Raw genomic sequence first — 24,627 nt, forward strand, 5'->3', positions numbered from 1 at the left:
CCTCTTTCTTTAGAGCTGCCTAAAAAAAAGACATTGCCCTTCCTGATTTAATATTTGATTTCTTTCCTTACAATTTCTATCTCTGTTGCCCTTGGGGTTTTCAAGAAGGAAGAAAAGTCCCCAAATTAGCCTTATTGGCACTGCCACCAGTCTGCTATTCATACTTGGCAACTTTCTGATCTCCCCCTTAGGCTGAGACTGACCTTGAAGACTAGAGCGGGGGAACAGCCCAGGCATGTGGACCATTTATTGAATTAGCTTCATTGGAAGTTAGTATTTAACTGGATCTTCACAAAAGGAAATGTTAGTCATCTATTAGCTTTTTTTTTTTATTCCACCTAACCAATCACTTAACCCCTGCCCTCTTTTTCCTTAGCTATATAATGAGAGTTCAGAAAATCCTTGCTGTCTGACAGACTAATCGTTACCTGGGAGGTCTCTGTTTTATAGCTTTTCATTTAGAGAAGGCATCAGTAGGATCCTGTGCCCTAAAATTCTAAGGACATGTCGACCCAGGAAGGGATGGAAAGCTCTCAGCAATTTAATTCTGAAGACAGATAAAATAAAGACATAAAGAAAGCTTTTTAAAATTAAAAACAATATATTCTTTTCAATTATCAAAGCATTTAGTTTTTCTATCTCCCACTTCTTCCACCTACTTAAAGAAGAGAGAAAAAGAAGCAAAAAGAAAAAAATACTTACATAGTAGAGCAAAAGAAATTCTCCCATTGTTCATATCCAAAAATGTGTTTCTCATTCTACATCTTAGTGCATCATCTTCATCATTCCTTTGGAATGATGGTTGATTAGTTAGTTGATCAGAGATCTTAAGTTTATCAGAATGGTTCATTTTTACAACATTGATGTTAGAGTATAACTTGTTCTCCCAGTTTTAGCTCACTTCACTCTGTATCATTTTATACAAATCTCCTCAGATTTCTCTTTTCTCCTTTTTAATTTCAGGAAAAATATACTGGGGATGAGAGGGCTATTGTCCTAAGAGGCCAAACTGAATGTAGAAGGAATCCCTCAACTTAGAGATTTTATTTTTATTTTTACATATAAAACCTTGAATCAACTACATGCAGCTTGTTTTTTAAAAAATAAAATTCAAATTTAATGAGTTGGTACAAATATCATTTGGCTTGTACATATTACCTTCTGTACTCTTTGTGTTTTTTTAATATTTCTTTGATGAAATTTTTTTTTTACATCACTATCACTACCCTTTTCTGCTCTTCCTAAATCTCTCTTCTCCTCAAATAAAAACCTTCACTTATAACGAGCAAGCATTGTCAAATTAAACAAATTTGCCTTGTATTGGTCTTGTCAGAAAATGTATGTCTACAATATACAACTACACTTATCACCTCACCATCAAAGTGAGTACAGCATGTCAATCTCCTGGAGTCACAATTGGTTATTGCATTTGTCAGAGTTCTCAAGTCTTTCAAAATTGTTTTCTTTACAATGCTGTTGTCATCCTTTGCTGGTTCTTCTCATTTCACTCTATCAGTTCATAGAAGTTTTCCTCTGTTTCTCTGCATAGATCCCTTTCATAATTTCAATTACATTCTGATACATAAGTAAAACATAATTTTTCCACCTATTCACCAATTGATGGGCATTTTCTTAGTTTCCAGTCCCTTGATACAACAGAAAGTACTGTTTTCAATCTTTTTTTGCACATATGGATCCTTTTTCTTTGTACTGATTTCTTGGCCGTGTGCCCAATATTGATATTGTTTGGCCTAGGGATGTGCACAGAGACTTTTCAGGATTGTTTCAAATTATGTTCTATTATGTTTAAGCAAATCATAATTTTAAGGCATTAGAATGACTTCTCCCGTATTCCCTCCAACAATTATATTTTCCTTTTTTCTTTTATCATCTTTGCCAATCCAGTGAGTGAATCCTCAGAGTTTTTTTTTAATTGCACCTCCTAGTAGTGACAAGTTCACGTGGTTATTGCAGCTTGCCTTTCTTCTTTTGAAGACTACCTGTTCATATTCCTTTGACCACTTTTCCTTACCCTAGGGATCTGTGCTGTTTAGCATTTTTTAGTAGTGATCAAGATAAAGGAATAAGAAGGAAGGAAAGAAGGAAACAATAATTTATTAATTGTCAATATTATGTGTCAAGTAATTTACAAATATTATTGCATTTGGTCCTTACAAGAACCCTGGGAGATCAATGCTATTATTGTTCCCTTTTTGCAGCAGAGGAAACTGAGGCAGATAAAAGTTAGGTGACTCGCCCAGGATCACATAGCTGGTAAATGCATGAGGCTGCATTTGGACTCTGATCTTCCTGACTCCAGGTCTAGCTGTCTAGCCCCACTGTGCCACCCAGCTGCCTAGATAACATGAGTAATGAATATGCAAATATATGAACTTTAACTATTACACTGAATAACTAAATCAAGATCCCAAATGAGCTTGATGGTCTAGAATGATGGGCCAAATCCAAATTTAATAGGCAGTAATTTAAAGTTCTACTCCAATGCCTCATGTTACAGAGGAGCCTCTGGCTTCTTGAAGATTTTGCTAATAAAGTACAATTGCTGGCAGGTCCTACCAGGCCCAGTAATAGACCCTTATCATTTATTTCTGTCTTAATTATGTTTAGAGAGGCACAACAGCAGAGAAGGGCTGTGGAGTGATGATTTTTTTTAACTGCAGCCACTCTCAGAGTATCTTCTGAATTATGGAGGAGTTGAGATCTGTGTCGGTGGAAAGAATACCCACCCTGATGAAATTAGGTATCTTTAAAATGTTGAAGTTGATATGAATTCCACTGTTTGTGTTCAGAAGTCAGTCTCATATGTACACGATAGCTGAGGGAGACATGGCTAGCCAGTTTTATTGTAGCGTAAGCTCAATGGGAGGGGTCATCAGAGTGACAAAGCAAATAAAAAGGCAAATGCCATTTGAATCTATGTTAAGGAAGACTCTAACGCTGAGAGATGATTCTTAAAAGAGAGAAAAGAAGGAATGGGGAGGAGATGACTGAGAGGCCTCCAAATAGATTTTGTTGATCTGTTGATTGAAGTAAAAGTCACTCTGTTGTTCTGGGATTCATTTTCCTTGTTTTCTCTTTACTTTTCCTAATTTTTTTTTTTGCAGGCCAATGAGGGTTAAGTGACTTGCCCAGGGTCACATAGCTAGTAAGTGTCAAGTATCTGAAGCCAGATTTGAATCCAGGTCCTCTTGAATCTAGGGCTGGTGCTTTATCCACTGTGCCACCTAACTGCCCCCTTTCCTGTCTTTTTTTAAAAGATGATGCATCTTTTTCTTTTTCCTTTCCAGTACTGTGAAGATTAAGGCCTTCAGAATAAAGGTGTTGTGTTAGTCCAGTGCCTTATGACTCTATCCTTCAATTTTCCCTTCTTTTCTGAATTAGCTCTAGCTTTGATCCTGAGTATGCCTTGTCTGGACCAGTGCAATTTGCCTCCTACCTAACCTCCTTGCCTCCAGTATGTCCTCCATAAATGTGCTCTGCATTTTTTATTTTATTTTTTAAAAGACAGTTGGTTATTAATTAAAGACATTAGTTTTATTCATTAAGCAAACTAAAGAAACTAAACTTATATATAACAGCAATCCATACTTTAAAAGAGTTTGCCATGTCATTTAATTAAAACAGAGCTATTATTTTGGAGACAGGGTGTGCCTTTGCAGATACACACCATGCCTCTCCGGAATCTCTCCTGTACACAGCTTCTAGTATAGTCTTCCCAAAATACTGCTCTGATCATATCCCTTCCCTGCTTAGTAGCTTCCAGTGGTTCCTTGTTGCATAAGGAATAATAACCAAACTCCTTAGCCCACCTTTCCAGATTTTCCCAACGTAGACCCAGTGTAACTTTCCATTTTTATCTCTGAATACTCTTCTAGGCTCACCCTGTGAGTAAGACAAACCAGAAGACTCTCTTTTCCTTATACTTACACTAATCCGTAACCATTCCTGTTCCTTCCATCTAAAATGTCCTGTCATCTGTCCTTTGAGGCCCATTTCACAAGTTACCTCCAAGAAGAGTTCTCTGACCACTGCAACGAGAAGTGGCCTCTGCATTTTCTGAACTTTTCCCATGGTACTTTCCATAGGTTGCCTTTTATCATAGGGATTGTTTATTTTGGGCTGGGTCAGTGATTTCATCCATAGAAGGAAATCCCACTTCCCACCTAGCTCCCTCCTAGAGGCAGCTAAGTGGCAACAGTGGGTATAGATCTGGGCCTCGAGTCAAGAAGACCCAAGTTCAAAATCAGCCTCAAGACACTTACTCCTGGGTCACCCTGGGCAAGTTACTTAACGTCTGTCTGTCTCAGTTTCTTCATCTGTAAAATGGAGATCATAGTAACACCTATCTTACTGCATTGCTGTGAGTATCAAATGAGATAATATTTGCAAAATGCTTTGCATAGTATACTGCTTAGTACATAGCAGGCACTTAATCAATGCTTGTTCCCTTCCTCAGTGAGGAAACTCTCTACCAATGAAGTTTGGCAGTGGTTTTGCTGCTTATAATCTCAGAGAGTTGTGTGTCAATATTTATGTATTTACACATTTTATTATCCACTGGATTTGAAGTTCTTTGAGGAGAGAAACTGGCCTATTCCTTTTTTATCTCCTACCACATTTAGAGTAGGTACTCAATAAATATTTATTGAAAGAATAATATTATTGTTTGTTGCTCCCTGTGTGCTCCCACAGCAGTGATGCCAAACAGTCCAGGACAAGACAAGAGCCAGGTTGTCTCTGAGAATTTCCTCTCAGGGAATGGGCCAGCTTCTAGAGCAGTTCTGTTTGTTAGTATCTGATCTGTGGATTAGAGATAATTCTTCATAGCACTCTTGAAAGTAGGACACTTTGTCCAGCAGCTGGCCAGTGTTAATGGAAGATTTTTTTTTTTCCTCCTAAAGTACACATGGCTTCTCCATGTATCACTTTAAAAGTTTCTCCAGCTGCTGGTGACAAAAGATGCTACAGTTGCTAATCCTATAGTTAGCTTTTTTCAGGTCTAGTATCCAGTTTCAGTTCCTCTTCCAAAATACACTTGTATTATGTAAACACAGAAGTTTTAGAATGACTGGCATTTTTCGTTGACATGAGAGGGAGCCCAGGAGGTAGTGGGTGTGGAATGTTTTTTCATGGAATGCAGTGATACATTGTATTTTCGTGGATAGATGGCCTAGATTAGTTAGCCTGGGTTCATTTCCTTCCTCTTTTCACTGGCTTTCTTGATGACTTTTAAGGAGTCACTTAATACCCTGTCCTCTAATTGTCAGGGCTATAAAATGAAAACAGCACTTGCAGATTGAAGGGTCACAGATTTGTAGCTGAAAAAAAGCCTTGGAGGTCATCTGCTCCAACCCTCTTATAGATAAGGAAACCGAGGCCTGGAGCTTCATTGTGAGAATCAAAAGTAGTGGACTCTGAACTTTGTGGGGCTGAGGATTGTCACAGTATGAAGTGACATGAATAATTCATGTTTTCAACCATGTTGTAAGCATGGATCAAGATTCTGTTCATACACTCTGTTCGGTAATAACCTTCCCAGGAGCAGACATGTTTATGTGCCATAAGAAAGAAAAATGCAATAATATGAAGCTGTCAGGAGATCATTTGATGTGTGAAATATTGACACATCTGCCTAAACCAGACTTACAGTTCCACTGGGTATGACTTTAAATGATGGCAATGTAATCGGGTGGCACCTGAATTATTACTGGCTTTAAAATTCGTTTCATCCCACGAGGGTTGTTTTTGAGAATCTAATTTAAACATTCCATATCTTGTCATTAATTTCATTTTATTATTTTGATGTCATCCACAGTATGTTCTATTTTGGTAGTACTTTTGTGTAAGTGGTTCAGAAAGCTTACCTACCTTCTGATTAATAGTGGCAGGTGGCATAGTAGAGGATAAGTGGAAGGTCCTCATATTTTGCATAGGAGGAAAGAGTCCCGTACAGTGCTAGAAACAGATCCAAGGTCATCTGATATCCAGTCCGGTGCTCAAGCTACTGAATCTTTCTGTATCCATAATATCCTCTACAGACCCATTTATCAGAATGAGTACAAGGTAGCAAACTAGCCAAAATTGTTTGGAGGTACTTCCCACTATTAGTACATAATAAACAGGAGGACTCTCCTTAGACAATGTTGAACATGTTTTGTCGCTTAATAAACACTTGCAGATTTGTTGTTTGTTATATGTCTGTTCTAAGGAATAGCCAACTTAACGTATGCATGAATGAGTATTTATATTATGTATAAATGAATTATCCGAGAGGCAGGTTTCACCATGGAGAGAGAACTGGTCTGAAAGACAGGGAGATGTGGATCTAAGTCCCACTTCAGACCTTCAATGGACAAGGGACCCTGGGCATTTCTAGGTAATTCTATAATATTCTAAGCTTCAAGAAGATGCCGTTGTGCACTGGTAGAAAAAGTTCTTCCTTATGTCATAGAAATTGCAGGTCTAGGTGAAAAAGTAAGTACTCTGAATTACACATATAAACAGACAGACACAAAATTAGAAGAGTTTAAAGTTGTTCTCCAACTTTTTTATCCCTTGAACACTGGAAACTGTTGCATTCTTCTCAGTCATATATTATACCAGTGGCGGGAAATAAACATAGCCAAAAATATAGATGGTTAGTAAAATCACAAATATTACTCCAGATTTGTTTCTCCCAATAGGTAGAGAGATGTTCTAGATACAAGAGAAACATGGCCAGCAACACTGTTACACAGCAGATGAGCTATTAGTGAAAGCCATGAAAAATGTATAAATTAGCATCATTCAGTTAAATTTGACAAACACGTATTAAGTGTTTGTGATGTACACATCTCTGAAAATAGGCGCTGGGGAAATAAAGACAAAAAGAGGCAAATAGTCTTTGAAGAAAAATATTCATACTGTACTCTAGACACAAGTCTTCCCAAAAACATTTTAAAATTTAAAAAATAATTTATCATTATTCTAAGTCCAAATAGTGTTCTGCTTGAGAGAGAAATGTACAAACTGGCAGGCCCCCTCATTCTTTTTTTTTTAGGGGGGGGGCAGGCAATGAGGGTTAAGTGACTTGCCCAAGGTCTCACAGCTAGTAAGTGTCAAGTATCTGAGGCTGGATTTGAACTCAGGTCCTCCTGAATCCAGGGCTGGCTCTTTATCCACTGAGCCACCTAGCTGCCCCTGGGCCCCCTCATTCTTAATCCAGGACAATTTTGAATTAATTTTTACATAAGATTCTTGAACAAGAAACATTTCATAGTATGACAGAGCATAGGTGCATTTTTCAGGATTAACCTTTTGTTTTATTAGATAGCACCGTAGTCAGGCAGCCTTTAGAGAATCAGTTTCTAAAACTACTCAGTCTTTCTGTGACCACTCCTTTCAAGGGTTCTCCTTATACCACCCTGAAGTAATGAAAGAGACTTCCTCCCTCTGATCAATGCCCTAATCCCTTCAGGTGGATCAATTAAGGGCACCTTGTCCTTGCCCTGGCCAAATCATCACTCTCATTCAAGGAAGGAATCTTTGAATTCATCAGTCAGAGAGAAATAGGGGATTGTTAAAGAATTTATGGTTAGAGACTCAGAAGGATTTCTCTTTCAGGTTAAAAGCTGTCAGACTAAGATATCTGCCCCCCCCCCCGCCCGGCCCCCAAATAAGTAAATACAAAATTATTTCAAGAGAGTGTGCGAGCTAAATCATTATCCCATGGAATAGAGTTGCAACCAATAAATGTTGCCCCATAAAATTCCCAATTTTTTTGTGTGTGAGGGGATAAGATTTTTTTCTTCATTACCTTTTCATAGAATAGTAGGAATAAAAAGTAGTGAGGGCTTAAAAACTGCTCATTCCTTCTTTTCTTCCTTATTTTTCAGTTTATGATTAGTCATTTACCTGCTGCTCTTAACAGTGGGTGATATTTTACATAATTGACTTAGAGGTTTGGCTTAGAAAAAAGTGCTGTTAGCCTTAAGTTTCTTTATGACCCAGGCTTGGCTAGGTTAACTTGATCAAAATGAGGCAATCCTTTGTGGTTGGGAGAAAACTAAGTGTTAGGCTTGATTGACAGCATTTTCATTTTGATCTTGTTTGATCCAAGGGAGGAGAGATAGTTATAGAAGGAAACAGCAAAGGACTAATGTTGACAGGTAGAGAGGGCTGCAGGGAGAATTCACAGTGAAAAAGGAAGGCAGTAGTGTTAAGCAAAGATTTTCTTCTTGTATGTGACCAAATTGTTTTCACCAAACAAAAACAACCTTAATCATCATTATGATGACAGCTGACACTTAGAGTTGACATTTTCATTTGATCCTAAGAACAACTTTTAGGCTAAGTACTTTCAGATTTATTCCATTAACAGGAACAATGTTGGAAGAAGCCATAGCCTTTAGATAGTTCTTTTCTGAGTGTCCTATTTACCATAAATTGGAGTTTGTTTTAACAGTCTAGCCAGTAGTCTCAGTAGAGATGACAAAAAGGTAAATGAAGCTAATAACCCAACTATGTATACACCTAGAATCATGTCTGTGACAGATATAGCTGTTTTGATTATTAGTCTCCCAAATCTGAAAGTATCAGAGACCAATAGGGGCATATGAGACACTAAGGAGGAGGAATAGTTGTTAAAAGAGAGAGATGAAATGCTCTACATGGAAGAAAGAAATGAGAAAAGGTGAGGTGCACCCACATTTTATTAAGAATCATTGCATGAGGATTACTCTTAAAGTCAACTTCATCTCACTGTCACAAGGCTTAAACTGGGTTATCTATATTAGCTGGACCAATTCCCAAGTTCTCCTTGCACAAACATGAAAGCATGTTAAAATGTTACTCTAAATAATAAACCAACAGCCAGTGTTCTGGAATGTCTGCCAAATCTACCAGGACATCTTACAAAAATCACTTTGTTGAAATTAGAATCTCTTGCAAACTGGTGGGAGTATAAATACTTCTAGTATGAGATAAAACAGCACGTTAGTCAAATTTGTACTGTGTCCAGCAGAGTTCCCAGAGGCCATGATTGGGGTGAGGTGGGGGGAGTGAAATGCTAAAACGTGTAAAAAAGCTGCAACGTCCCTCTCTAAAGGAGGATGTCAGATGAAAGCTCCTATATGTTCTGGAACCTAACTCCTTTAAAGTTAAACAAAACAAGCAAGACTAAATTATGCAATTGGTAACAATTGCTGATCCCATTCTATCCTTTCTTTTCCAACAGATTGCCCCTTCGGTCATCCCCACTCTCTCACTGAGATAATAATTATCTCCAATATCTTCCTCCATTCCTTTTTTGGGGGGGGAGGGGCAGGGCAATGGGGGTTAAGTGACTTGCCCAGGGTCACACAGCTAGTAGGTGTCAAGTGTCTGAGGCCAGATTTGAGCTTAGGTCCTCCTGAATCCAGGGCCGGTGCTTTATCCACTGCGCCGCCTAGCTGCCCCCATACCTCCTCCATTCTTAAGGACCCCTCACTTCATCAGTCCATCCCGGCTAACATCCCATGTCTCTCCTCCTTTTGGGGGCTAAACTTTTTAAGAAGCCTGTCTACAGTAGTAGGTGCTTCCACCTCTTTTCCTCTCAATCCCTTCTTAACTCCCTGCAGTCTGGTTTCTGACTCCATTATTCCACCAGAATGGCTCTCTGCAAAGTCACCAGGTTATTTGGCAAATCTCATGGCCTTTTCTCAATCCTCATCTTTCTCGACCTCTCTGCAGCCTCTGAGACTACTGATCACCCTCTTCTCCTTGATGCTCTCTTCTAGCTAGGTTTTTGGGACATTCTTATCCTATCTGTCTGATCACTGTCAGTCTCTTTTGCTGGATTTTCATCCAGGTCAGGCTCTCTAATTGGAGGTGTCCAATGGGCTCTGTCCTGGGTCCTCTTCTCTTCAGTACTATTTCACCTGGTGATCTCATTAGCTCCCATTGATTCCATTATCATTTCTTTGATGATGATTCTAAGATATATTTAACTCAGACATCTCTCCCAACCTCCAGTGTTGCATCTCCCACTACCTGTTAGACATCTCACACTGGATGCCATGTAGAGAGACCTCTTAAACTCAACATGTCCCAAACTGCACTCATTATCTTTACCTCCAAGTGCTCCCCTCTCCTTATCTTTCCTATTACTGTTGAGAGTACCACTATCCTCACAATTAACAAGATTCACAGGAGTCATCCTTAATTCCTCACTCTCTCACCCTTCACCCCCATAATCCAGTGTGTTGCTAAAGCTTATCATTTTTACCTACAATAATATTTCTTGTATACACCCACTTTTCTCCTTTAATACTGCCACCATGCTAACGGAGGTCCTTATCACCTCACTCCTAGACTACTGCAATATCCTTCTGGTTATTCTCCCTGCCTCAAGTGTTTTCCCCAACTCCTGCTCATCCTCTATTCACTTGTCAAAGTGATATTTGTAAAGTGCAGTTCTGACCATATTACTCCATCCTATTTAATAAGTTGGTGGTTCCGTTTCACTTTTGTGATCAAATATAAAATCCCACTTGATTTTTCCTGTGTGAATTGCTAGGACAGTCACTTCTGAGTGGCCACAAAACTCATCAAAGAAGTCCTTTAGTTTTCCAGAGTTTTATGATTGGGGGGGGGGGAGGGGGGTGGCGCTGCAGGACATTGAGGGTTAAGTGACTTGCCCAGGGTCATACAGATAGTAAGTGTCAAGTGTCTGAGGCCAGATTTGAACTCAGGTCCTCCTGAATCCAGGGCCAGTGCTCTATCCACTATGCCACCTAGCTGTCCCCTAGGAATTCTTTTTTTCAGTGAGATTTTGTACCTCCTTTTCCTTTTGAACAATTCTGCTTTTTAAGGAGTCCCTTTTCTTCTCTGAATTTTTGTACCTTTTTTTCCATTTGGCCAATTCTGCTTTTTAAGGTGTTTTCTTCAGTATTTTTTGTGCCTACTTTACCTAGCTGTTAACTTTTTTCATGATTTTCTTGCATCATTCTCATTTCTTTTCTCAGTTTTTCCTATACCTCTGTTATTTGATTTTTTTTTTATAGTGAGGCAATTGGGGTTAAGTGACTTGCCCAGGGTCACACAGCTAGTAAGTGTTAAGTGTTTGAGGCTGGATTTGAACTCAGATACTCCTGACTCCAGAGCCGGTGCTCTATCCACTGCGCCACCTAGCTGCCCCTATTTGATTTTTTAAATCCGTTTTTTGAGCTCTTCCAGGATTCCTTTTCAGGCCTGAGACCAATTCACATTTTTCTTTGAGGCTTTGGAGTAGCAGTTTTGATTTTGTTGTCTTCTTTTGAGTTTGTGTTTTAAACTGCCCTGTCACCATAGCAACTTTCTATGGTCAGGTTTTGTTATTTCCTTGTTTCCCTAGCCTCTTTATTGACTTTTAACTTTGCAATAAACTTGGGCTCTGCTTATGGGGTGGAGGGGGTACTGTCCCAAGTTTCAGTTTTTTGGTGCAGCTGTTTTCAGAGCTACTTCTGGGAGTCTATAAGTTTTCATTTTTTCTAAGGTGGTATGATATAAGTAGAGGCATGTTCTCCTGGCCTGTGCTCTGGTCTCTGAGTGACCACAAGCACTCTTTTGCCATACAGGGTCCCTACTCACCTGTGACCGCAAGCTGTGGTGTGCTATTGCTCCTCTTTGTTCTGGGACCAGGATCTACCTTTGTACCCAGTGACAGCAAAGGGGCTCCTGTAATCTCCTTTTGACCAATTGTTCTACTCCTTTACTCTCTGTGGGGTGAAAGCTTTGGAAGCTGCCGCCACCGATTCTATTACCCCTAAGACCTGCTGCTGGCTTGTCAGGGCTTTGCCTGTGCTGGACTATGTTTCATTCTCACCCTGGTGCAACCAGACCATGCCAACCTTCTAAGTTGTGGTAGAAAATTGTTTCACCCCATCCTTTTGTTGGTTCTGTCACTCCAAAATTCATTTTGAGGAATCATTTTAAAGATGTTTGGAGGGAAATTTGGGAGAGCTTAGGTGAGTCCCTGCCCTTTCTCTGCTGTCTTGGCTCTGTCCAAGCAGTGCTTTTAATGACCCAAGATTACTCCTGAAATATAGGGCCATCTTTGGAACAACTGTATTCTTCTGGTGTCTGGTGTAAGGGATAACTGATCACCTGTGTGCTTCACTGGCATCTTCAGTATGTCAGGAGAAATCTAGGAAGGAAATAGTTTAGAGTTAAGGCATATTGCTAAATTGTCTTATCATTTTCAGCACATCGGGTAGGCCTCCCTGTGGGGACATGGACAAGAAGAGTCAGATGGCAACATTGGGGGAAGGTCTGTGGAGGGACACTGACAAGCACAGTTAATGAATCTGCAGCAATGGAGAGAATATTAACATGGATATGATCACAGATTCATTTGAATATTCTGTTGATGCTATAGGGATATGAGTAATGACATAATAGTTTCCTGGTGCTATTTGCATTTTTATTAGGCCCTAAAACTCTCCTTGCATACCATTTTATGTCTAATTCACAGTTTCAGGAGTGTGACCTTTTAAGTGTAATCTGTTATAATGTGTAGAACCTGCATAATAAATGAAATTTGAAAAATCATAATGACATCATCTATAGAATATCAATACGTATAGAATTTGACTGCCTCTTGTTGTAGTAGGGTCCCTTTCACTGCGGGTCTTTTTTTTTTTTTTTTTGCAGTGCAATGAGGGTTAAGTGACTTGCCCAGGGTCACACAGTTAATAACTGTCAAGCATCTGAGGCAGGATTTGAACTCAGGTCTTCCTAAATCCAGGGCTGGTGCTTTATCCACTGAGCCACTTAGCTGTCCCTCACTGGGGGGGTCTTCAAGAAGAGACCAGATGGCTACTTGTGGCAGTTGTTATAGATAATATTTGTGATCAGTTATAGGTTCAACTTGATGGCCCCTGGCATTCTTTCCATTCCTCCCTGCTCTTAGATTTTGTGATTATTTGATATCACACTTAGCGGTACTTCACAGGAAATATTTTAAAGAACAAAAGTCCCCCATCTTCTTTTTTTCTTTTTCAGATTATTCAGAACTGGGAGATCTTCCCCCTCGTTCACCACTGGAGCCAGTTTGTGAAGATGGTCCCTTTGGCCCGGTAATAGAGGAGAAGAAACGAACATCCCGAGAACTCCGGGAGCTATGGAAGAAGGCAATTCTACAGCAGATTCTGCTGCTCAGGATGGAGAAGGAAAACCAGAAACTGCAAGGTTAGGGGCTATTTCTTTCAGCCATCTTACTTTCTTCATTTGTTCAGCAAGTATTCTGAAGGTCACAGAAAAGACATCCAAAAGTTCAATTTGTACTTGGATTAGTAAGATTGGGCTTAAAAATGAAATCTATAAAAAAAAATTAGATAAGACAATTTAGCATCATGCCTTAACTCTAAACTATTTTAATTTCTTCCAGTGCATTTTTAGTACCAATTTAATGTACCCATTTTATTAATTTCTTGTTGTTAAGCCCTAGAAATTTTGATTAGCAAATTGTAAGTCCTTAGGTCCCCAAAGTGTATTATAGGATTCAGAACACACATCTTTTACTTTCTGCCTTGTTTTTCTTGGGACTACAGAGTAAAGAAAAAGTTGATTCAGCCTAATAATTAAAAGCCTTTCATGTAATTATTTAAATATATTCTGTTGATATCCCTATTTAATATAAATACCTGTATTCAGATTGAAAGTTTGTATTTTCTCAACTTAAGTTTTTACATTATCCAGTTTTTCACATTTTTTTAAAATAAAAGCATCTAGTGGAAAACGAGAGGCAGAGGTCACTGTACTTTGAGTCAGGAAGACCTGGGTTCAAGTTCTGACTTAGATTCTTGCTGGCTGCATAGCTCTGGGCAAGTCATTTAAACTCCCTGAGCCTCAGTTTTCCCATCTGAAAAATGGCAACAGTGAAATATCATTTGGCACTACCTCTTGTGGGTTTGGGAGCCTGGATTCTGTAGCCATTTCTGCCTCTGGTTTGTTTTGTGACCTTGGGCACAGATCTTTCAGACACCCAAGACTTCTGTGAAGTATGCTATCATTACTCCCATTTTGCAGAGAAGGAAATTGAGGCACAGAGGTTAAATGGCTTGCCCAGGGTCACACAGGGAAAGAGGAGAGCCAAAAGGAAAAAAAAAGCCTTAATGAATATGGTAGTGAGGAAACCAGAGTGGGCTGAGTATAAGGAAGAAGGGAGAATAGATTTATTTCCCTTACTCTCCATAAACAATCTTCCTCATTACATCAGGCACTAGTGGTGGTGGGAGTGGGTGGGATGTCATTGAACTCTATTGTTCTTGTGTTTTGTACAGTGCTTCACATAAAGTAAGCACTCAATAAATGTCTTCTGAATGAATGAATTTGTTTGAACTGTCCTGATCCCTTGGTATTGAAATTGGGGCCTGGCTAGAATAACATTTTTAAGTAAGGAAATGCTTGTTGAAATTTTAGGGAGGGTGTTTTTACAGTAGTATATTACCAGTATTAAAAATGAGACATAACTGGTAACATGCCTTTAAGACCTACTGTAAATATGTAAGGCTTTTAACCGCATATAGACAGTTTAATAAAAAAAATAATTACTGTTCCACCACGTATATAACCTCCTGCCAAATATAAAACTTCCATTTCACTACAAGGATACATTTATTCACAAGGACACACATGGCCACCAGACCAGGAGGAATTAGAGACTCAGGAATTTTTGCTCCACATTGCCACTGTTTCGAGTCAATTTCTTTATGGGTCAATTAACATCGCCCTTTTATGTGGTTAGAATCTCACCTCCTGATTCCAGGCAGTTGTCTTCAAAGATGGACTTGTGAGATAAGGGTGCCACTATAAAACAGGGGCGATAATTAACTTGCTTCATGGAAATGTTAGAAGGAACCACAACCTTAAATGATTAGGTAATAATAGTAGACTATAATTGAAATTAGATGGATTTAATGTGAATGCTGAATGGACTGGAATTTATAGTTGAGAGATTCCAAAAGTCAATGAAAATTGTTGCCTCCTTTTTTTGCATTGAGACCATTAACCTGCATCAGGGTTTTTTGTTACCATTTGCTCATCTCATCTGCCTCATTAGCAGTGTTCAGCTTTCAAGGGCTTTTTTTGGACTGTCTTGAATTTTGTTCTCTTTTCATTTATCATTGGTAACTAGGGGGGCAGTTAGGTGGCACAGTGGATAGAGCACTGGCCCTGGAGTCAGGAGTACCTGAGTTCAAATCCGGCCTCAGACACTTAACACTTACTAACTGTGTGACCCTGGGCAAGTCACCAATTGCCTCACTAAAAATAATAATAATAATATCATTGGTAACTAGGACATATGTTCATCTTTATTTTGTAAGAACAGGGGCCAAACTAGCAAGTAAGAGTCAAATGAGTACACCAGTATGTGTCTGGGTTAACATGCAACTTCTGAAATAGATTCCCCTGGAATGATCCCTATTCCAGAGTGATTCCAGATCTCTGGAATGGTCCACAGGTTACCTAGGAATCCTCAAATGGGTGTTACAAGGCTCTTTTAGGAATAGCTACTAGATCTGTGATGTCATTTCAACAGGGGACTGCTAAATGAAGGCACTTTCTACAAATTCAGGGCGGAATGTTCTCTTTAAATTGTAGTCTTAGAGACTTTCCATGTCTTGCTCAGAGTCACACAGCCAGTATGTGTAGGACTTAACCCAGGTCTTCTTGGCTCTGAGGACATTTATCTGCCTACTGTGCCATCTTGCCTCTCAAAATACAATAATATTTAGAAGGTTATAAAAAAACAATAAATTTAGAGTTTGCCCATCAATTAGGGAATAGCTGAACAAGTTGTGGTATATGTTTGTAATGGAATATTACTGTACTATAAGAAGTGACAAGGTTTCAGAAAAACCTGGGGGCGGCTAGGAGGCGTAGTAGATAGAGCACCAGCCCTGGAGTCAGGAGTACCTGAGTTCAAATCCGGCCTCAGACACTTAACACTTACTAGCTGTGTGACCCTGGGCAAGTCACTTAACCCCAATTGCCTCACTAAAAAAAAAAAAGAAAAACCTGGAAAGACTTATATCAAATGATGCAGAGTAAAGTGAGAAGAACCAGGAGAACTTGGTAGACGATAAAAGATTTAACCACTCTGATTAATACAGTGATCAAAGACAGTTCTAAAGAACCCATGATGAAAAAAAGCTGTCCACCTCCAGAGAGAGAACTGATGAATTCTGAGTGAAGATTGAAGTATACTTTTTAAACTTGATTCCATTCATTCATTCACTTATTAATTTATTCATTCATCTATCATCTATTTATTTATCTATTTCTTTGTTCATTCATTCATTTATCCATTCATTTATTTACCCACCCACTTACCCATTTATTTATTCATTTACCCACCCATTTATTTATTTATTTGCTTATTTGTTTATTTGGGAGCTGGCTAATATGGAAATCTTTTGCTTGGGGAAAGATAAAACAAAAACAAAAACAACTCCCAACAAAACTAACACAAAACTAGATTACAGAGTAAAGAAGCAAGATTTGGTGAATGCCACCAAGGAGTAACTAGAGAAAGAGAGAATCAAAAATCTGATGCGAGATGGCTTGAAAAAATTTCTGGTTGCATATTATAAGATAAATTTGAAGAGTTGTTCCTAGTTAGAATTTTATCAAGGCCCTCCCTGACCTCACTGAGAAATGAAGAGGTTGTACTCTAGACAGATTTTGCTTTTGTATAAGCAGTGTTTTCTAGCTTTTAATATATGAAAAGCCTTTTTATTACTATTCTGGAAACATTTCATGATCATTTCAGCAAACTTCAAATAGAATCATATAATTTTACAGCTAGAAGGGACTTTAGAGAATAACCAGTCCAGCCTCCTGATTTTATAGATGAGGGAACTGTGGCTTGGGAAGGGAAACAATTTGTCCAAGGTTGCACTACTCTTTGATGGAAGAGGGGATCATTCTCCTTCTCAAGACCAACCCATCTATGTGAACCCTTCATTCTGTTCTTTGATCATTCTTTCTCTCTCATCTTCAGTTCATCTTTACTTGCCAGATCCTTTCTTGCTGTCTTCAAATGTGGACGGATAAATGAACGGACATTTAAGTGATTGTTGAGCACTTGAAGATATTAACCCAAGCCAGCATACAGTCTTTGCCCTTTTAATAAGAGAAGAAAACACATACACATAAAGAGAGGACCAGGGTGCACATGTGGTGGCTGGGACTGGAGACTGGTGAGGAGATGGTGTAATGTTCTGATTGTGAGTGAGATAAGGTGATAGCCCACCCATGATGAGCACAGGGTCCTGAGGCTCCTGGGTCCTGAGGCTCCTAAGTCCAGAGTCCAAGTTCAAGTGGAAGTGGCAGAGGGTCAATATGTGTGGGTCTTTAAAAAACTGTCATTTGACTGCACCCTGTTCTTATTTTATTTCTATGTCTCCTCTTCCTTTTCAAAACCATACTTCTAGAAAAAAAATGGATCTATCCTCAGTGCCTTCACCCCCCCACTCATTCCTCAGCCCCCACTTGTCTTCCAGCCCCACCCCTGGAATGGAAGTTGTTTCCCCCAGGGCTACTAGTGTTCATTGGCAAATCCAGTGCCCTTTGCTTGATCCTCATCCTCCTTGACCTCTCCATAACTTTTGACAGTCTTAGCTATCGTTAAATGTAAGGTTTTAAGGTTTAACAAAATCTGCAGAAACTGCCTTCCCATTTATGCCCTGACTTTGAGAAGAAAGCCATCTGGCAGCCAGCTTCTCCCAAAGTGGCCGACTGAGGGAGTTGCTAAGGGGTTATTGAGCAACACCCAGGGCAGGCCCTGCAGCTGGTGTGTGGGGTGTGTGTTTGGGGGTGTGGGGGGGTGCGGCTTCATGAGGATGGACAGCCACTGCTGAGAGCAGCATTGAAGCAAAGTCATGGGACTCGGCAAGGGTCTACATGTTCATACCAAAAAGGTCAAGTTCAACTTTATCGCAGACTGACCTATACCCCTACTATCAGTGAGAGTGGACTTTACTCACTGCCTCTTTGCCAGTGTTATGCTAGATCACTTTCCTTACAGAAAAACTTATTTGGGGGCTATTCCTTATGACTTTTAATTTTTTTGTCCTGAAGCAAAGAGCCGTAAAATTTTACACAGTAACTTAGCTTTATTAAGTGTCTACCGTGTATCAGACACAAGTGCTAGGGATACAGAAAAATTCCTGCTCTCTAAAAACTCACACTTTAATGGGGGAGACGACAAATGTGCAAACTACAAATGTAGTTACAGATCAGTGTTGCCTGGTGCTGATAAAAACGCATCTCTCAGGGGTATGGTTTTGTTTTTAGGCAACTGCATCTTGATGAGAAGAAAATCATCAGACTATTATATATGCCAAAAGGAAAAAGAAGATAGATTTCACTTTTTTGGCTGAATCAGAATCTTTTGGCTAGAGTCTCCTGAACATTTCAAAAGGTTATACTCTTTGCCCTCAGTTAGAGGTTCACATGGTACTGTGACTCTAGGCCTCATTCTAGTCTTCCAGAATGGTGTTGACTAGCTCTACTCATCCATGTTGCTGGGCCCAGACTTGTGCAGTTTTTACTGCTAGAGCAAGTCTACTTAGAAGGTTGTAAGTCAATTCTGTTTTCATCCATTGATCAGCAGTGTGCTGTCCTGAATCTGATTGGCTGCAATAGTTTTGCTTATTTCTATTCAGATGTAATAATATTGATGTTGTAGCTAACACTTATTTTTTTAATTAAAAAAAATTTTTTTGTGGGGCAATGAGGGTTAAGTGACTTGCCCAAGGTTACACAGCTGGTATGTGTCAAGTGTCTGAGGTCGAATTTGAACTCAGGTCCTCCTGAATCCAAGGCCAGTGCTTTATCCACTGTGCCACCTAGCTGCCCCTGTAGCTAACACATATAGCATTTTAAGGTTTGTGAAGTCCTGTGCATGTGTTATCTCATCTGATCTTCCCAAAAACTTTGTGAGGTTAGGTGCTGTAATTATCCCCATTTTGCAGATGAGGAAACTGACGTTACCTATAGACTGAGATGTCTGGGATTTCATGTTTTGAAAAAAGGTAAATTCCATAGGCACGGGGGCCAACGTAGCAGACATTCAGGGAATTATTCTGCAAAATAGCCTACAGATTCTGAAGGGAGATAGAGTAAACATGATGCATGGGAAACTATCTCAGGATGTCACCTGCAAATCTTGAGGGAGGGACATGAAAGGAAAATCAAGTCAAATCCCCTGTGATTTAAGTAGAAGTAAGTATAGTACATGGGTCAGAGATAATCATTCTTCCCATGACCTCATAGCAAGATTCGTTTTAGAATTGCCTATGTTTCTAAAACTGATGAAAAATGTTCATGTTATACAACTACTGTTCAACTTGTGATACAAAGCTTTATATGTTCTCTAGAGTTAACCTCTGGCTAACATTTATTTTAACGCTATGCCAACCTAAATCACAACAACCAAATGTGTGTAACCAAACCTGTATTCTTTCGTCTCTCTTCTTTCTTCTCTCTTGTCACCACCTACATTTATCTGTAGAATTGTTAGGTGTAGTTAAAATATAATGTGTATGTACATATATGTATATGTGTGCATGTATATGCATATACACATACATACACTGAAAGCAGGAAAATAAAAACACCTAATCATTCTTGATGGCTTATCCTGTTTATCTATAGAAAGTCAAGCTCGCCCATAGATATTTTATGAAATTGTTTGAATTGTTTTGAGTCAAATCACAGGCTACCAAAGGGATGGTTTGCTAAAGAGAAGAGGGAGAGAGTAAAGAGTGAACAATTTTATTTTTGCTCTAAACTAAGAGTAGAATAAAATAAAATACATACAGAAAAGTAAAATTACAGTTTTCTCTTGAATAAAATGTAGTATGAATCTCATATCCCATTGCCATTTCTGGGCAACTTGATTGTTGTCTGGAATTTTAGCTCTAAGTAGTAGGGTTTAGTCATATCTCAGAGATTTTTTTTGAACAATGTTTGGGAGAAAAGCTGGCTCTGAAGTCAGAAAATCTGGGTTTAACTCCTTCCTCTAATGCTTACTAACACTGTGACTTGGAGCAAGTCATTTATATCTGTAAGATGAGGAGGGTAACCCACATCTCATCTGAATTCTTTTCAGTTCTGGATGAATGAATGAAAAATCATTTATTTAAACTCTGCATGCCCTAATTCTTATGATTGAAACAATATAAGTTCTTATCATGGGAGTGGGAGATGGTAATCAGAACAGATATGATTATGAATTGTTTCCAGCAGAAATTCTCCGATATTATACTTTTTATTATAGACTTCTTCATCCCTAAATTGGTTGTCATCTTGTCAGATGTTTTACTGAAACCAGCTGGAGAAAAGAATAGCTGTTACTCAGGACCATATTTGTTTTTATAGGGGCCATCTGTAGTATACATATCTAGGGATGGAAAATATGGAGCAACTCATGCTAGAGTCATATCTGAAAGTAAAATACCGTGTTGTACAGTGTCGAAGTGGGATGTAGATGATGTTCCTAGGAAGTCATGTAACTGTTAGGAGTTACAAACTAGTAACAGTCTCCCTACCCTTTTTAGGACTGAGGCACTCATGGATGAAGGATAGCTCTCTACATGTGAGATTAACTACTTGGAAACTGCCAAGTGACCCTTTTCTTGTCTTCTCCTGCCCCTAGAAATTCCCAGGAATTGTTGCTGTTTTAGTTGCTATCTTCATGGAAGTCCCCACTCTGTATCTATCAAACCCATCAGGTTTGACCCCATATTAGCTCTTTGGGAACTAGCAGCCATAACAGTGGCAGCAGCTATTACTGCACCCTCCTTCACCCAAGCTAGAGCTTCAGAATTCTTGATCAAGTTAAGAGGGTAGATCTTTACATTATAAAGATGGCCCCAGTTATTTGGTGACTCTAGGGGCAAGTGGGCTGATGATGAATTAAGAGATGTGGTGTTCTGCTCCTATATGAAAAACTGCTCTGCTCTTTTGAGATCTTCATTATTTCATCTGGATAAATGGTATTAATTTGTCAGAATACTAGTCAATTAATTTGACCAATGCATTTCTTGATTAAAACACTGATAAAAGTTAGAGTTAAGTTCTCAATTCTCTTTAAAAAAAAAAAAACAACATGCAGGGCAGCTAGGTGGTGCAGTGGACAAAGAACCCTACCTAGATTCAGGAAGACCTGAGTTCAAATCCAGCTTCAGACACTTGACACTAGCTGTGTGACCCTGAGCAAGTCACTTAACCCTCATTGCCCCGCAAAAGAAATAAAATAAAACAAAACAAAACAAACAAACAAACAAACAAAAAACCAAAAAACATTCTCAGGAAGATACTTTTTTTTAAACAAATGATAACTAATCATATAACTACAGGAAGCCTTTCCTGATCCCTCTGTTGATTATTTCTTTTTTTGTTTGTTTTTGTTTTTGTTTTGTGAGGCAATGGGGGTTAAGTGACTTGATCAGGGTCACACAGCTAGTAAGTGCCAAGTGTCTGAGGCCAGATTTGAACTCAAGTCCTCCTGAATCCAGGGCTGGTGCTTTATCCACTGTGCCTCCTAGCTGCCCTGTCTGTTGATTATTTCTAATTTATTCTGCATAACAGCTTTTTTGTACATAGTTGTTAGTGTGCTGTCTTCCCTGTTAGGTTATGAACTTGTTGAGACCTGAGACTATCTTTTCCCTTTCTTTGTATCTCCATCATTTAGCACATTACATGGTACATAGGAGGTGTGTCTAATACATTTTTATTGACTAATATGTCTGATGATAATATAATATGGGAAATGGATAAAATAACTTTTAATGACACAGACTTCTGTCATTCAGATCCTTAGACACATCACAGAGACTGAGAGCCTAGAAACCACCTGAGCTAGCAAATGTTTAATCTTGCCAAGCAAAGAGATATGGCAGCTGATACCAATGGAATATTAACTTATTTCTAAGATCTTATCTAGAAGATTACATGTAGCAGTGAGGCCTCATAAAATAGAAAAATGGTGAAGGGGAAAGCAAGATTAAAGAAAACTCTGAGAGGGACACAATCAATTGAAGTCATCCTGAAGGGGGTTTTTTTTGTTGTTTTTTTTGCTGGGCAATTGGGGTTAAGTGACTTGCCCAGGGTCACACAGCCGGTAAATGCTAAATGTCTGAGGTCGGATTTGAACTCAGGTACTCCTGAGTCCAGGGCCGGTGCTCTATCCACTGCGCCATCTAGCTGCCCCATCCTGAAGGTATTTAAGGATGAAAATAGGAAGAGAGGACAGGAGATGAAAAATGGAAAAGAGTACAAGACATTTTCCTAACCATGTAGCACCACTGCTCATTGATTCTCTTAAAGTCATTCCCAGACCCTGATGTGTAACATGAGAAATTAGAAATGGCACTAAAGAACATATAGGAGACATCTTGGATGTACTTTTGACAGGGGACGGGGCAGACTTTCTCAAATTATATTCTTCAGTGACGCAATATACTGAAAAATGTAGAGAATAAAGATTCCATGTTTATTGTTTGTTGAGCACACTATAAAAAAGTATTTCATTCAATCATCCCCTTAACTGTTTCCCTCTAACAAGGTGTTTCCAGGATATATGTCAAAATCATACAAAAGTCATTCTAACAACAGAGTCTACTTTGCTTGACAGCTCTCTGATAATATAAAGTGAGCAATAAAATAAGGAAACATGCTTGTTAAAAGCACTTTCCTTAGTCATGGAAGAGAGCTAGGAACCCAAATGGAAGAGGGATTCCTTATAGAGATTGGGGTCCTCCAAATGCCCTGAAGCAATGCAGAATATTGTAAATGAGATCAGTAATCACCTTGAATAATTCAGCCTATCTATCCATATGGTAAGAACCTAGGGGACTACTAATGCTTATTCCTCTGACAGTTCTATGCACTTGGCCAAATAACCAATTGTAAAGATTGGAATGATGCCACCTGCTGGAGACTTGCTGTAGAAAAGCTCTGCCATGAGGAGAGGGCCTCTTAGGGCAGGACCATGCGGCTTTCTTTGGTGTCAGGAAGTGACATTGGCTTGTGGGAGGAGGAAGGGGGAGGCTGGCTTACCCTCTTTCCTGTGGACTCTGGCGGAGAGCGGAGCTAGGAATGCTCTCTCCCCCTTTAATAGATGAATCTAGGCCTTTCTCTTTCTCTTCATCAAATTCTTATTCTCCTTAATAAATGCTTAAAAGTCTAACTCTTGCTAAAGCTTACAATTTATTGGCAACCACTCATTAGATATTTTAGACAATATAGCTAGAATTTTAGCCCGTTACACAATGAATTTAGTTTATCAGTGCATATATCCTGCACCAACACTGTGAGCAAATGGACTGGGCTCACTACTGAATAGTAGAAAGAATTCTGGTAAGACTACCTTTTGCATAAGTGTATAGAGCTTTTAATAAGCCCAAGTTCTCCCTGAAACTAAAGCCCTTATTTTTAAAATAAAAATTCTTCTGGGGGCAGGTTGGTGGCGCAGTGGATAAAGCACTGGCCCTGGATTCAGGAGGACCTGAGTTCAAATCCAGCCTCAGGCATTTGACACTTAACTAGCTCTGTGACCCTGCCTAAGTCACTTAACCCTCATTGCCCTGCCCTCCCCCCCCCCCATTCTTCTGATGATAAATGACTGCATCATTGTTTCTGCAAAACTTAGTTGAGTCACACAAAGGGTAATGGAGAGCCATGTCTTGGGTGTGAGTAGGTTACAATACTTGACCACTAGAGAAGTGACATAAAAGATGTCATCATAAAGATGTATTGACTAAAAAAAAAAATAGATGTATTGACTAGAAAAGAAAATGGATTGGTCATGTGTTGAGAACAAGGGATAGCAAGTGGACATCTTGTATGTTTCAGTATTAAGAGAATTATAGGAGGCCTCCAACAGAGCAACAGAGCAAGTGAACCATTTATGGGTGACATTGGCAAGAGTCATACAGGATAAGAAGGCATGGAAGGGTTATGATCTGTACTGTTGATAAGGTACAATGCTATTGACATATCAAAGTATGTCAATAAATTATGATTAAGCTTTTTAAGCTCAGAAAAAAAGCAAATATGGAATTGAGTCCTGATTTCTTCCATTACATAATTATCCATAGTATTCCTCAACAATTTTATTACAAGGATTTGAAAATAAAATAACCAGAGTTAGTATAGTTCCCATATATAATTTTGTTTTGTTCTGTAGAGGCAATAGTTTTTCTTTTAAATGCTCTTCCCTGAGAGTTATTGACTTGGGCTATTATGTATCTGTCCCCCAATTATCTTGGAATAAAGGTACTGTAAGCCTATATGCTATTACAGAGATGAGCAAATTAATTTCCCTTCAACTCCAAACATTCCTTAAGTGTGAGAACAAAGAGTTAGTTGATAATTTTGTCAAACTCTTGTCCTTTTAATCTTTTAGCTAGCACTTGTAAGTATGAAAAGAACTTTAAAATTACCCTGATGTCCTTTTAACTTCAGGTGGATCCATCCATTTAATATGTAAGACTGTTCTTTTGATGAAGTTTTACCCTACTAACACATCAAGGTAACAGTTGTCTTATGATATATTTATTGTGCAAATACACCCCCAGATTGACAGTGTACCATAAG

General features: G+C 39.0%; 1 protein-coding gene across 5 annotated transcripts in view; it reads left to right on the plus strand.

Annotated features, from left to right (window-relative positions):
* TBC1D1 (TBC1 domain family member 1) overlaps positions 1–24,627 on the plus strand; it is a 316,594-nt gene that overhangs the window by 213,436 nt on the left and 78,531 nt on the right. For all 5 annotated transcript variants that reach the window (XM_043971867.1, XM_043971868.1, XM_043971866.1 and 2 more), the window contains one exon: positions 13,021–13,206. In XM_043971867.1, the coding sequence (XP_043827802.1) occupies positions 13,021–13,206 (186 nt within the window). The remainder of the gene's footprint in view (positions 1–13,020; positions 13,207–24,627) is intronic.

This window comes from Dromiciops gliroides, chromosome 6, assembly GCF_019393635.1.
Source record: "Dromiciops gliroides isolate mDroGli1 chromosome 6, mDroGli1.pri, whole genome shotgun sequence".
NCBI classification, from domain to species: Eukaryota; Metazoa; Chordata; class Mammalia; order Microbiotheria; family Microbiotheriidae; genus Dromiciops; species Dromiciops gliroides.